Raw genomic sequence first — 16,657 nt, 5'->3', positions numbered from 1 at the left:
CTAAATGGACCACCAACTTTGGTCACTAAGATGTTATGTCTCTTGTGCCTTACACTGGCTCAATCACACTTCAAACCGGACACAACAAAACTAAATATTATATAGATATAGAATATATCATGACCGGATGGTACCTACCCAGTCGTGCTTGTTGAATTATATATTTCACATATCAAGCTTGTACTAAATCGAACAATGCTTAGGAATAGTAAAATCCAACATGCTTATTACAAAAATTAATGAACTGAACCAAAGTAATAACTAATCTATGAATTTTGTTTTAAACTTAATGACGTCGGAAATTGAATTGATGATAAACCGTTCAAAAAATATTTCCTAAAATTATCCTCTCAACTATTTCATATTCAGAGTTTTTGTTGTTTTAAACTGAGCAAGTTTGGTGTAAAAACGTGTTGATTATTTTATTTGCGTGCTTATAATATTCAGCAATTGCGACGTAATGCGTCGTCTTATGTAACAATGTTGTCGCGAATAAATCACAATACTATAACCATTTATTTCTCTATCATCGTAGAACATTAATAATTGACAATTATATTTTTACGTAATAGTACACTATTGCAGAAAAATGCATTCGCTTACTTTATCGCAAGCATATATTAATAATCATTCCGTTATAGATATTGTTATGTTATGATTTTAAATCAAAGTCGAGTCAAAGTCAAAGGTGTTTATTAACATAATAATGTTGCTAGTTCTGAAAATTATGATGTAAATTTTATAAATAAAAATTACTTGATAATATATTTTTTTAATACACGTAAAGAAACTACCTAATAATGTCCGTGTATAAATAACCTTGTTTTTGGAAAGTACACCTGTTAAAACACTATGAAAATATAATGTCTAAACATTATAGTATGTTTAAATCGAGTTTGTAAGAAAGATAAACAAAGAAATATTCGATTCAATTAATATTCTACTAATTTATTTAAAAAAAATAAAATAATGTGTTGTGTTACAACATGACTTACATAGTTATATATAATAAGTATTAAATTACTAATAAGTCATTGGAATAAATATAGATTTACAAAGTCATTGGTCAACTCCATATTGACTTCCGCAATTTAACAATCAGGATTGACACGTATTTATAAATAAGGGTATATTTGTACACTAAGTCATGTTGTTATTGTATGAAAATTGAGTCCACATAATCAGCCTAATGAACTTTGCCTGTTGTTATTTATTTTAGTCCATTAATATTTAATAAAGTATAGAAAATAGAAAATAGTACATAAAAAAAGTTAGGAGTAATTTTTGTTAACCTATCAAATATAGACTTTAAAATGGAAACCTGTAAAGTTGTGCTGTAATAGACTTACATATAAATTACATGTAATGTAATTGTAAATGACCCACTACTGGGCTAGGCCTCCTCTCCCTTTTGAGGAGAAGGTTTGGAACGTACCTACTCCACTTCGCTGCTCTAATGCGGGTTGGTGGATAAACATGTAGTCGAATTTCATTGATATTAGACATATACCGGTTTGCTCACGAGGTTTCCCTTTACCATCTAGCATGAATTATAAACACAAATTAAGCACATGAAAATTCAGCGTCGGTTTGAACCCGCAATCATCACTTAAGATGCACGCTTTCTAACCACAGGCCCATCTCGGCTATAATTATGATAAGCTAATATTTTTGAATCTTGCAAAAATATTTTATTAAAGTATATATAAAAGATGAGTTTCCTTCATAATTAAAACATTAAACTGTAAGGGGAAAGGATCAAGGCCTGTATTTCTAGTTAACTCGATTTGTTGAAAAGAAAAATTAATATACAATATAACCACCTTTGCATTTGACAGCCAACTGGGTTGACCTACAAGTAGAACATGACATGCATAACTAATCGTCACCCACTGGGAATTAGTTAAGACTTCGCCTATCACGGTCAAAACGAAATACCTACCTGAGAGTAAACGCGGTCATCGAGGAATTGTTAGTATAAAGTTACCTCGAGGTTTGTCCCAAGATTGACTACGGCATATTAAAAGAGCCCAAACACATAAAAACTTAAAAGATAAAGAAATCAATGTCTCTACTAAAACCATAGTTTGTTCTACGAAAATAATGTTTTTGTTCAACAAGGATCAAAATCGTGAAAATAAAAAACAATACATAAAATAATATGATTTTTTTTCTCTTGAATATCGTGTAACTATTACGTTGTTAGGTCCCTTTCAAATGTCTCGTGGTAATTTTGTTGATATCCAATCCAGACTGATTCCTCCAAGATGACCATTCTCGTCGAAGACAACTGATCAACATATATGTAAAAAACTGTGCGATACTTCACAAGAACATGCGCAAACACTCAGGGGATAGATTCCCTCATTCTACTAATTTGATGAGTTGGCAAAAGACAGGTCTAGACGATCAGTCCGGACGCTTTCCGTGCTTTCTACAGCCGTACAGAAGTAGCTGTGTAGAATTTCTTGACAAATAACCTCAAAATTTTATTAGTGGCCCAATCCGGGAAGAAATTTATTAAATAATTTTGGTTTTCAGACATTTGAGATCTGGCAGAATTGAAGGCCTATAGTAGATTCACGAGATAGTTTATACCCGTAGTAGAATATTTGAAAACCGAATCTAATAATCGACATATTATCAATAATTCCTGTACATAAGCCGTAAAAATTTTCAGTTGTAACATATTTTCACGCCAACATTTAAACAATAGCTGAAGTATAGTTTATGTAACGTGAAACAAAGTTTCAATACATTTTGTTCATAACAAACGGCTTGAGGAAAACCTTAGAATCAGCCACGCGGCGTGAGATCATGAAGTGTGTCGAATCGACAACCAGCCGCTCTATAAACAGCGCATACAACGTAGAAGAGTCTTTGTATTTATTGCTGAATGGACATGGCTTTTTACAATAATTTCGCAATATTTTAAATGTATTGTCTAATTGTATTTAATGATTAACGACAAAGAACAAAAAAGTCTCTTTAGAGAAGCATTTAACGCGTTTCCAACTTTTCAGAAAATCGTCAACAATATCTTAATGCAATTTAATTTAATGAAATTTTGCCAGAAAAGCATGTGACAACACAAAATTGGTCAACGCTGGCAACTTTTGTAGTGTTGTTTTAATATAGTAAAAAAATTAAAGGCTTAAAATTTTCATTCATCAATTTTAATACAATCAATGTAATGTAAAATGGAATGTTTGTCCTTCCTTGAAGTCTTAACCTTACAAACTAAAGACGAACAAATACAAAGAGTGAAATTCTGATGTTCTTCAGTTCTGTTTGAACCGATCCGCGTAACAGGAAACTTACTATAGACAAAGTTAGATTTCCTGGAAAGTATGAGACTACCCTTTGTGACTACAAACAGGTCAGATTCAGGTATGTGCTATCGCAATGAACTCCTTTAAATTTAAATCCAACAGTGATAGGAAAAAACATCACAAACGTCAGATGTCACAAGTATTCCTAGGATTATAAAACCACTTATTTAGTTTTGTGGTTTTGTGAAAAGTTATTTTATTCTAATTCACTATAAATATACGTTAGTAATATAATTTAACCCGCGGTATAATGAAGTTCAGTAAAGTACATACAAAGCATTGCACATAGTTCATTATAGTGAAATCAAGTTTTGAAAAAGTATAAAAGGCAGCACTCACTGCCCCCTCTTCCATTGCTAGAAGTAACTGAGAACGCATAATTCCACTAGATACGCAGGCTGATTATCTACCTTCATTTTCTATTATATTCATTGATTTATTGCATTTTTTATATGAGCACGTGATCTTTTTTTGTGTAATTGAATTAAATATAATATTTTTTTTTTCGTGTGATAATAGACACGTAAAGAAATTTCATCAAGTATACATGAACATTATATTAAATTGTTTTTATATCGCTATTATTTTAACTATACATCGTAGTTGAAACGATGACCAGAATAACAGTCACGTACGCGCGACCATTGTCCTTTTTTCATGATGTCGTAATCAATAAATAAAAGACGGGTCCGACGTGTTCTGTGCAAAAACTAGTCAATATGTAGCGATCGCCTCAGTGTAATCGGTCATTTTAATAAATACATATTTTTATTTAATTATAAATCTTATTGCATGTGACATAAATGTTATGTTTGTTTAAACGTAATACCGTAACGAATCCTTTCTAAAAGCCCCTTATCGTCTGACGTGGTAACATTCGCTTCAGTACCTACATACGGCTGAATAAAGGCAATAAAATGCGCTTTAATGACCAGTAATTATTAAAACTAGAATCTTATGCACGATGGAACGTTATTAATAAAAATGATATAATTATCTTAGTACTGTTAGACGCAAAATATTTGTAAGGTTTAGTGCAAATGTGTGTCAAGTCAGTTTGTCGTGAAGTCTACAATCTGATTATGAATAGTATGATGAAGTCAAAACCTAAGCATATTTTTTGTCAGAAACTATGATTATTTTGTTTACATTAATTAATTGAATGTAATATCATTAATTTATTTTTGTACTCGAATCTCATTAAGATGGCCACACTTTGAACAAATGGCCTTAAACCTGAATTCTAATTGGTCTCATTGGAACGATTACCTATTACAAATTAAACGGACTTTTCTTTTGGTAAACGAGTATCAGATGTTAGCTTTATTTCGGATATAGTGGTTTTTCTTCAGTTTCAATTGATTGTAAATAAATCCTAGATTTTTTCCATACTCTTAATATATAATAAAATTGTTTGTTTTAATATTTAAATGTGAAATCGTTGTTATTAATCGTAATCGGTTCTTTCAATTATAACGCTAACAAAGTTTACACACAACAGTAAATGATATATGATACGACGTTATGAGCACACGGGATGTCAACTTTAGCTTGTCGTTTAATAATTATAGATCAATTCACTCACAAAGACGCGCCCCTCCCGTTAAATTAGTATCGGCGTGCATTATTATGAGTAAGAATCGCTCGTGCTTACAAGATATCATAGTGTGCGTGAGACGACTAAGAGTAAAGATACCAAAAAAAAAAAACAAATTGGATTATATTGGTTAATAAGTTTATTTTTTTAGAAAATGATTGTCACCTGAGGTCGAAATTCGGTCATAACTTAGCGTGTATTCTCAAAGAACTCTTCCAATGATATACGAATCATTTATGCATTAAACTCCTAATATAATCTTTAATCAACATATTTGTCAGTTTCGAATTTTCACGTATTAGTTAATATATATTTTGTAGATTATTGATGAAGAGGCTTTTTGCAAGGCTGTCAGAGTAGGTACGATCCACTTTTAAAATATACTACCGCCAAATAACGCTCTTAGTATTGTTGTATTTCGGTTCTAAGTGTGATTGAGCCAGTGCCAACTACAGGTACAAGGGACAGCATCACAGGTCCCAAGATCAGTGGCAAATTTGTGCAGTAAGGAATGGTTAAAATTTCTTACAGTCTACATGGCTGGGCAGTGATGACTACTTACTGATTTTACGTTATTTGTACAACTATTTACGCCTAGCCACGACAGCTTCATAGCGATTTTCTAGCGATACGATACGTAGGAATGAAAATAATTATTCAATTTATTTCAATGCAAATTTACGAGCGCCAATCGTTATGCGTGTACTAAAATATGACCGTATGTCTACATTAGATATGTTTTCGAATAATTAATATTACAATCGAGTATAAAACGTCAAAATAAATAGACGCCAATGATAATAATTAGTCTGCATTTGAAAATTCAGACATGATTTATTATTGGCTCATAATTAGAATTGATTTAATGATCGAACCTATAAAATACTTACTGCCAGTTCTAGTTTTCACGAATACTCAGGAGATAGATATCTTATTGCAGACGTTTTTTGATAATTGTATTTTATCCGTAGAAACGACTTCTCGTATGTAATCTATGCTAATTTTCACAGATTTATAGCATGTTTAGGCGGGCGGGAAATAGGCCACTTGCTAGCAATTGATAATCACTGCGACCACCAACTGGAGTACCAAACAATCAACTTGGACATATTGGTCAAATATGGGAAATATAATCACACAGTAGTTTCTGAGGTTACCTCAGTACAGAACTGCTGGCGACATTTTATAATACGTTTAAAGTACTATCATTACGTGGAAATCGATATGTGTATGTACATTGTATTGAACGTTTACAATTAATGTTTAAACGTGGGAAATTGTTGCAGTTGTTGAAAAGAAAACTGCATTTTCAAATGTATTCTATTTCCTAGTCCGAGGGGCTAACAAAGCTGGGCGCTTTAGTACTTGACGGTACATTTTCAATTGAATAAATAATTGAAAGCTTTCTTAAAGCAGTAAGCTTCGTTACTGGAATTATATAAAAGCGAATATGATAGCAAACTTCGGAAACTTCAGGTAAGTTTCTTTAGTTAATATTACCTTTAAAAAGACTTGTACTGCGACAAGTGATTTCTTATAATTATTTTGAACAGATTTACATATAAAATAGCACACACATCGTAGACTTATCAGTAAGGCTTTGGTAAGCCTGCCTGTTTAACATTACTTTATATGTTCAATTTTCAGTTTAAATGTTATTTCAATTCAATAGTGGACAACGCATTGGCAATAAAACAAGCTTTAAATGAGACCCCGTGTGTACAGATTTAAAAAAAACTACTCGAATTTAAGAGTTAGCCAATTGTTCGTCTGTCTTCTTAAAATTAAAAAAATAAGTTGGATCAAATATACATCAAATAACAACCAATGTAGCCAGCGTAACGATTATTATATTTATAGCTTTGTTCGTATTGATGGCAACATAATTATAAAGTCTGTATAAAAAAAACCCCAATATACCTTATACATAACATACATTTATACAAATAACATTTTTTATTTTTTTAATTTTTCATTGTTTTTTAACAACAAACAGGATATATTTTTAATTGACTTGTATTGACTCCGACCATATACTTAGCTATGCAGATCTTTCGTGTCCTTGTAAACTAATCAAAGACTTTTAGACTCGCGAAATATTCTTTTGATGGTTATTCTGCCGTTGGTGACCGTAGAAATACTTTTTTTCCGAAACTATAAGAACGATACTGTTAAAACTTGGTAGGTAGATGAACCGCATTAAGATTTTCACACAAAAATATAATAGAAAAAAAGCAGTAAATTTTAATACATGGAACTGAAATTAAAAAAAAACAATTTAATCAAACCTCTACGTGTGGGGTATCTATGAATAGGCCTTCTTAAATGATATTGGGTTTGTAATATCATTTTTTTCTAAGCGGAATAGTTTGCGCTGGAGACACTTCCAAATTGGTAAAACGTGTGTCTCCCCCCCCTATGTAACTTCTAAAATATGAGAATGATAAAACAAAAAAAATTATGATGTACAACACCATGCAAACTTCTACCGAAAAATAGTTTGAACGAGATCTAGTAAATATATTGTTTTTTTCAAAACGTCATAAATCGTAAACCGCAATTTACCTTTCATTCAATCAAGTCAAGTCATTTCATAAACATAAACCTTGTTACTTGCTGCTACGGAACCTTTTATGAGCGAGTCCGACTCGCACTTGGCAGCTTTTTTTTAATATAGGTTTTTAAAGATATACAAAGGCCTTATAACATAAGACGAAATATTCTAATAGACAAAAGGAGCTACATAATGAATATAATATTAATAGGATAGATGTATTTAAAAAGGATTATAATAATCCGTTAAAATTTAATTGAATAAGCTATAAACCGTAGGGCTTAATGAATTTATGTAATCAAACAACTGTTGCAATACGGAAATTTTGGTAATTAAAATAAATCTGAATTTTAACAAAATATATTATATAAGCGAAAAATATATTATGTTTGCAACTGATTTTTTCTTCCAATTCTACAGGACCGTGACCGAAAATTGTGAACTATATTTGGCGCCCGTGGAAACACAATAGTATACAAATTTGAATATTTTTAGTACTTGCATTAATACAAAATACATAACTTTTCTACAAGAATTAAGCTTTGATATTTTTTTATTTATGTTTCTACTGACTTCAATTTTAAAATACTTGAATGATTTTTTTTTAATCCCGATCGTGAAACATACTGGCAATTACGACCATGTTCCTTAATGAGACTATGAAATCGTTTTTTTTTTTAGTTATTATACTAACCACCGGCTTCGACTCTCACAATAGAAAATAACAAAAAATACATAATAACATTTACAGTAAATTTGATTTTTGTTGCGTTTGCATAATTTAATTAATTGACCAATTAAATATTAAAAGCTATTTTAGGAGATGTGATGTTTTTCTTCATTTAGCAGACATTTTTTTTTTTTTATATATTCATCGATAGTGGTCCTTTAAGGTATGTTATATTCGCACATACATACTGGTACAGTGAGAACTATAAACAGTTTCTTAGACCGTGTTTTCGCCCCCATACTCCATGGTTTGCCCCTTGTGCATGCGATTACATTGGCTTTCTCAGTTACACTAGAAAATAGCAATACAAGATCACTATCTTGTGTCCTCCCACTGTATATTAGTATAGTAGGAGGTATCTAACCAGGGAGGTCAGCACATCTCCCTACAACCGGTAATAAACAACACCGAAACATAAATTACTTCAAACATTATCTTGACGTAATATTACGAATTACGAGAAAAAAAGTTAATCTTCAATATTTTTTACCAACGGTTAAACAGAAAATCGACATGTCAGTATTGTTCGTTCGAGGACGGATGTTTATAATTATTATTATTTCTTGTGTCATCGTTAAAGTTATGTATAAATTAATATACACTTGAAACTGCGTTGTTTTATAAACTAGTTATTGTTACTGCACGCTGTGTTATTTAAAAAAGGTCAAATAAAATTAATTTTTGACTTGATATTTCTCGAAATGTCAGGCTGAGTAGAAAAGGAGGTAAATGCGTAAGATTTTTATAAATAACCAGGAGTCAATTTTATTATAAAAAACATATGTACGGATTTTGATGTCTTTTCATATAAAACGCAAACATTTATATAAATAAACGCAAAAGAGTGCAAACGCTTTAAGCCTAAAGTCATAAAAGATTGCTATATTTGGCTAGACAACGGTCTTTGAAAAATTTGAATAATTCGACTTTAAAAAAACATCAAATAGCCATTTAATTGATCTAAATATAAACAAAGTTACTTAAATATGATTTGATTGTGTTTGTTTTCAATATCTTCGTTCTATTTTTTTATTAATAAGTAAGTAATCGTTGTTCGCCACACAATGGAATGAATTTTATCTACACTAGAAATAAATATTGACATTTCGTTCAAAATGGCGGCTCTCGTGACAATTCCTTAACAGAGATAACGTGTCGAATTTAAACTTAATATATTTATTTATATATTTTAACAATGGTCACACAACGTCAACGGACAAAACCCTCGTTTTAGAAGCAGTGACTGCTTTAAAAAACTAATAACGAACTAAATTATATGTCGTTAATAAACTCTGAAACAGACGTTGCATACTTTACCTTGAAATTTAATCTACGTTAAAAATCTGTACTGTTGATATAACCTCTAATAAAACGAATAATATTGTTCACAAAGAATAATTCATTCTATTGTCTAATGTAAATTAATTGTTTTCAACTAGTTTTTACTCGACTCTTTGCACGGAAAACAAATTGTCGTTTTTCTTAGAAATATTTTTAAATTCTTTGTATACAAATTTTGTTTGAATACAATTTTTTTTTAAATATAATTTTGAGACTTAGAAATTTAAAAATATTTAGGATAAATACTATGAATTACATATTTAGTAGTCACTTTTGAAAGCTGCTTAGGGCGAAAAAAAGAAATATCAGAGATGAAACCGAAGATAAGTGCGTGTATAATTTATTATTTTAAAGTCAAATCTCTATCAGATAATACGGTTGATAATATTTATCGACATCAATCACATGTGTTTGAAGTTTTTTTTGAAGTAATTCTACTAGAGCAGCTACCAGTATTGGCGAAACTTTGTTACACAGAATTAACAATGTATATAATGAATTAAATATGAAGATAATAAATAAATCGAAAAATTGATTAAACAGTCTATTAGAATTAGTTGGCTTGTTTCTAAAAGCAAGTTGCACGTACGGTACCTTTAAACATCCCATCGATGGAACAATTATTAGTTAAGTACGAATTTCGTACCGGATATCGGACATCAAAGGATTGTTTGTTAAAGTTTTTCATATTCGCTTCATCAAGTACCCACTATAATAATTAATTCATTCTAATTATATATATTCGTCTTATTAAATATATAATATATGTATATAATAGTTCTAATTGTCTTCCTTCCGTTTGCAGATGAAACACTTGGGCTTTGGAGTTAAGAGTGTTTTATTCCAAAAAAAAAAGCGCGTCTCTTTGTTTCAACTAGTGACAGGGTCTTGGTCCATTTTCGCCCAGGATCGGAATTACAACGCAACGAGGAAATGCTGCTAGCATCCTCGATACCTTTCCACGCGGTTATGATTTGCAATTTAAATAATTCTTATTCAAAAAAATTAAGTAAATATTTGTTTCTTTTCGTTTTATGAAATAGTACAAACGTTAACGTTAACTTAAAATTACATACAACAAATTAAATTGTGCGTATCAAAACTATTAAATGAGTGTACCTATTCACGTCCGTTTATTTAGTAATGTATAAATATATATTTTTTTAATAATATTTTTATAAAAGGGAGCTACGATTCACCATTTCATCCGATATCCATTTAAACTATAATGACACGTCAGGCGTCAATAGCACGTCCTTTTTGGTCTATATATTAATACATAGAGCAGAATATATATATTTCAAAAATATATTGTATAATTAAGATTAAACATAAGTACTTAAGTTTTAGGTTAATTCCAGTAATTTGTGAACTTAACCTCCATAGTTCGAATAACACGACGTTTAATGCAATAATAAGGAAACACGGTTAGCACGGCGTCAATCAAAATTCGCTTTTCAATTTTAATGCAACCGACGTAGACCCTTAACCTTTTCGTGGTCAGGAGTGATTATAAAATGTGAATTAATAGTAAGTAATTCTTAGATTAAAAATGTATACTTTTATTGAAATATTTCATCCCGTAATAAAATTTATTTAATCTAAAATTGTTTTTCAATCCTTATTGGCAATGAGGGGATCACGAGATACAACTCGTTGAACTAAATAATCAACTAATCTAAACTCGTGCTTCTACGAGAATACCTACCTTCGCTTAGGTATTATTTTAACGAAGTACTCTAATTAGTTAGTAGAGCGCCATATTTCGAAAATATATATTTTCAACGAAAGAAAGCAGTGCTTCTCTATCTGTGGATGTATTATTTAAAAATATATAATTTTTTAATTAGAATATTTTGTCAAGTCACAAGTAACCCTAACCTAGGCAAAGGAGTTCAACTCTTAAAGAAAAGGAAGATCAATTCTGCATCAATGCGGTTGGTCGGCTAATTTTTTCATGATATTTTTCTTCATCGTCAAGCACGAAATGTTAATATCATTTTAAGGACATGATAATTCATTTCTATTAAGATTTCAACCCGAGTTTTCGCTTAATCATTTTATAGCTTTTTTCGTAATTTTCTTTTAGTAGATAATTTCGTAACCCTGTGATCAGAACGAGCTCTGAGATAAATTTATCCTGACCTATAGATGATTTTAAAGTTACGACATACATTTACATTTAGGCTGTACCTACAACGATCTACAGTTCATATATTATTTCTAATTGGACAATTTTTTATCTTCTTGCAACCTTTCTAATAGACCACAAGGTCTATACTTCTCGATCCCTTTTGTACCAAAATGCAGGTTTTATATGAAATATTTTATTAACAATAATCTTCAGTAGCCATTAGATTATAAATTTCTCTTTACAGACCCTTAGCAATATTTAAATTAAAAAAAAAAGATATTTAAACATTGTAATTATCAAATTGATTGAGTAATTCTAATTATAGAGAGATACATACCTAGATGCAATTTTTAAAGTTTTGAACCCATTTATCAACGTTCTAATACAAAAATACTCTCTGAATTATTATTTCGGCAAAAATATTCGGTAAAAGCTATATCTATTATTAAAGTAAAAATACCGAAATCATTTTAACCAAATCCGCGCAGCGATACATCTTCCGTCACTTATCAGGTTGACAGATATTTCAGCGAGATGTAAATTTATAATAGTCATAGTCTATATTTCAGTTCGTATTCGGCACGAACAAAGTTGCAGCCGTAACTCCGATAATCATATAAAATAATAATAGTTACGCGCGTCATGTGTCACGTGCATCAAGTTTCGTGACAGTTTATAATCTGTCAGCTCAACCTTGACCGGAATGCAAAAACTAAGTTTACATTTCACTTTACATTAATTGAATAAAAATATAACAAACAGTACAAGTGGTAAATAATTTACTTCGTTTTAAATGCTATGTATTGATGACTCACTACAGCCGTCGTTTGAAGTTAATTTATTTGATTTTAATGCAACACTAATAACACTTCGGATGCAAGCCATGAACGATGTGGAAGTAAAATATTCGGGCTATCCCGGGAATAGCTAAAATCTATCAGTAGGTAGTCATGTCTATGAAAAAAATTGTATATTTAATTAAGTCCAGTAACATGACGTTGTATGCAGACGTTCTTATTATATATTAAGAACCACCTTGATTTTTTAATTTTGGCCATATCTAATTAAATAAAAACTTTTTGGCCTGTACAAAGGGACAGATGAAATGCATCACGGAGATTCTACAAATCGAAAACATCATTTATTATAAATTGACTAGCACTAAGACAAATATTGCACGATTTCTTTCGTTATTATTTATTTTTATATTATTATTTTCCCTTTAAGATCTTGTTGCGAAAATGCAGCCAATTCCGAGAATTCCGAGATTCTTTCGCGGAATTTCTCGCTAGGTATCGCAGATTTGCCCTCCGATTTGTAGAGATTATATCGTAAAAGCATTGTGTTTTAACAGTAACATCTTAAGGTTAGATAAGACAAATAAGATAAGCTTGAACGGTATAATTTAGCAAATAGAAATAGAAATAGTCACCTCTATGATTCCGCTTTGCAATTAGCTCTTTTGAGATCATACACATATGAATGCCAGCCTGTTTGTCGATGACAAATTAACATACCGCATACGAATTGACTATGAAATGTATTGACAATTGAATTGAATGTGTCCAAGTCCGTTTATCTCGTTTTTATTAGAAACTGTTTTTTTTAATATTTTTAGTATATCAACCATAAGTTGCGTAATACGTTTTAAGTATTTCAAATAATTATCTTTAAATTATTGTAAATAATAGTAAAAAAAAAATTAAAATAAAATAACATTCAATATCATTTATCTCAGCAAAATAAGCTAATTTCTAATGCACTCATTTTGAAATTAGTCGTCGGAAGTTGTAAGATTTGGGACAATATAATATTTCGATTTCTTGATATGCTTACTTTAAGTTTGCCGGTCAGAAATTAGTCACGCGTGGCTCAGCAGATTTCGTTTTTTACTTTTTAAAAACATAATACGTTCTATAATTTAGTCTAGATTACTTAATAATCGATTTTTAAATATATTTTTTGATGTTTTATACGAACTTAGGAGTGCCTAACTTCAGGCTTCAGCGACGTTATTTCTACGTTCATACGCTTATGATCTAAACTCCGTCAAAACTGCTCAGTGGAAAGTAAGATTGTTATTTAAAACCGAGCAAACACTACAGAGATTTTATGTTCTCGTGTTGGAGCAGCGAGTAACAAGAGAAGAGAAAGCCTTTGCTCAGACCACCACTCCTCACATAACTGAATCGTTCTCTCAAACTTAACAAACTCTGATATATATTCAAGCTTAGTGAAATTAATTGAATTAACGATTACAAACATTTAAAATTTAAACTTGGAACAAAGCTTGGCTATGTTACGTATGAAAAGTTATATAACTCCAGAAACAAACGCAATTTGATAATATTTCCGCAACACATAGATACCTACAGACGAACAATAGCAATGAAAGGTAGTTTTTACATGAATATATATGTCTAATAAGTTTGTATGTGTATATATTATTTTGTTATCTAATAATTAAGACATTTAAGCTTTGACGTTATATTATGATAGTTTATTATACTTTATAGATCTTTTGAGGCTACGGTCATTTCCTACAGACAAGCAACGTTAACGCTTGAAAAATACAAACATAATCTTATTGTATAAAACTATATAAAGTTTGGAAATGCGTATTTTAAAACCTTGATAATACATTAAATAGCTAAATATTACACGTGAATCATAACACCATAATAAGTATACATATATCGCGTACAAAAAAATTACAAAGACATAATATTTAATTAAAAAAGAACAATAGCCAGGTCATATGATCGCAGATGCAAACATCTCACAAATGATAAAAACTTCGCATCGTGTAACATTCAAAAATTAATAATTATCAATTCCTTCATTATACTTTACCTTGTTAGCGCTTCCCATTCACAGTTCGTTGGACAGCAAACTATACACCATCTAAAAATATTTACTACGAAATATATATAAATGTAATTTTCTAGAATAACTTCGCAATGCAATTATTATTATAAATAAAGGATAAAAACAGCTGTTTATATAATTGCCACGTAATCGTTACATTGTCTTCCCAAACTATGATTGAGTGGGATTTACGTTTATGTATGTAAATTCATATTATATGGTCAAACGTCTGACGTTAAGTTTAAGAAGGGTTTATCCACCATGCTCAGTAGTGTTGTTGAATAATTAGTTATTCGGAATTCCTCAATGTAATGACACTTTCGAGGATAAATAAAGGATATAAATTATTGTTATTTAATAAATACTATTTATATACATGGATTTAAGCATATAATAATAAAAAAAAAACAAATAAATCGGTTACAGTGATGCAATATTTTGTCAAAAAAAGTTACGTTGCAATCAAATTCGGCCTTGAAATGTCACAAGGTTTAAATTCACATGTACTTAATCTGAAAACTATTGATTCTTATTCGACGTATCATTGTTTGATACTTTATTAGTATTAATTCGGGTCGCGTAAAAATCAATACTATCTATAGGGGCCGCCAAATGAAAAGTTAGACATTTCTGTTTGTAGCTGTATTGAATTCGACTTTGTATGTATAATTTATGTTGAAAATGTAAGTTTGTAAGATACACAATTATTTGTTCGACTACATTCGTTTGTAATGCCCATTTACGTACAGTAAAGACGCTGCTTTATATTCGTTTTTTTTCTTGTTAATGCCTTTTAGTTGTGCCAATATTGTTTTTGGTTGAATGTGAGACTAAAAAGCGCTGTAAATACTTGTCTCTCTCAATGCAATGGATAGGTATGCCAAAACATATGTTGTCATGGACCGTGTATCTATATGTTTTATAAATATTTTTTCCATTGACTACTGTATTTTTAAAGTCAACGAAAGGCGAACTATTTAATTATAAACAATTCATTATAACAGCGAACGTGTCGACGTCCATTTATGTAAAAAAAACTTGACGTAACATTTTTATTAAAATTGACTTATACCGCTTTGCTCGGCGTAAATTTCATTTAGTTCTTTCTTTGTTTAAATATAATTATGAAAGTAATATTCTATTCTATTTTATTCTCAATTTCTGTGCAAATTTTAAACGCATCCACCGAACTAAATTGTGTTACAAATATCCGTATTCGCACAAACACATCGATTCGTCATATCTTAAATCGAATCTTATTTAATATACTCATATTCCAATATCGTATTAATTTTTCTCTCTTTATAGCAAACCCATATCACTAAAACTCATTTATTTATGCAAAGCATATTTTACGTTATTAAGAAAACTTTAATTTAAAATATTTTCTGTGACTGTTCAACCGATTAATTAAAATGTTTGCGATGAGTGGCTTTCAGAATTCTTATATAGCAGCGGTTGTGTACTTTTCATAACGTATTCATAATTACATATGTGGTTTTTCTTCTTTTATATATTGCATCTTAAAAGTAATTGTAACTCGCAATAACAGACACACCAAATAACATTAAATAACTTAAATGTATCGATACTACGATTTTTGCTTGAAATGCATTCCTATTTCGAACTTCGAACATATGATTGCAATAAAAAATATAGTTTTAATTAATTTAAAAATATATTATCATGTCAAAACATCGCGTCCAATGAAATTTCGTTTATGATTTATAAATTATGTTTCAAGCTATTGATTCCTGGGTTGCAGTTGTAATAAAACTTTCAGAATAAACGTTCTTGCGTCAATACAGCAGTGCATTTTATAGTCACCTTAGTAAATACCCTTCATGAACACACTTATCAACGATAATTAAATATTAGCAATAATTATACTGATTCTGTTGTACGTAGGTCACGATTTCTAAATTATATTAATCTCTATCCTATTTAACGTACCCGTAGATAGATTTAAATACAGGATAGCAATACTTGTAGTTTTGGCAAATTAGTTCAGTGATTTATTTTATATATAACTTAGTAGAAACATAAATCAACGAAAAAAAAACACAATTCACGAATCTTTATTTTTCTTTTGTCTGTTGGA

At 30.2% G+C, this 16,657-nt stretch overlaps 1 protein-coding gene across 2 annotated transcripts in view; it reads right to left on the bottom strand.

Annotated features, from left to right (window-relative positions):
* LOC113404007 (bestrophin-4) overlaps positions 1–16,657 on the bottom strand; it is an 84,544-nt gene that overhangs the window by 11,676 nt on the left and 56,211 nt on the right. The window contains exon 1 of one of the 2 annotated variants that reach the window (XM_064220467.1): positions 14,542–14,574. The exons of the other annotated variant lie outside the window; for it this stretch is intronic. Within the exon in view, the coding sequence (XP_064076537.1) occupies positions 14,542–14,559 (18 nt within the window). The 5' untranslated portion in view covers positions 14,560–14,574. Of the gene's footprint in view, positions 1–14,541; positions 14,575–16,657 lie in introns of those variants that run through there. 2 annotated transcript variants of the gene reach the window in all.

Source organism: Vanessa tameamea, chromosome Z, assembly GCF_037043105.1.
Source record: "Vanessa tameamea isolate UH-Manoa-2023 chromosome Z, ilVanTame1 primary haplotype, whole genome shotgun sequence".
NCBI lineage: Eukaryota > Metazoa > Arthropoda > Insecta > Lepidoptera > Nymphalidae > Vanessa > Vanessa tameamea.
The sequence above is the reverse complement of the archived record's forward strand: the minus strand, read 5'-3'. Positions and strand labels throughout refer to the sequence as shown.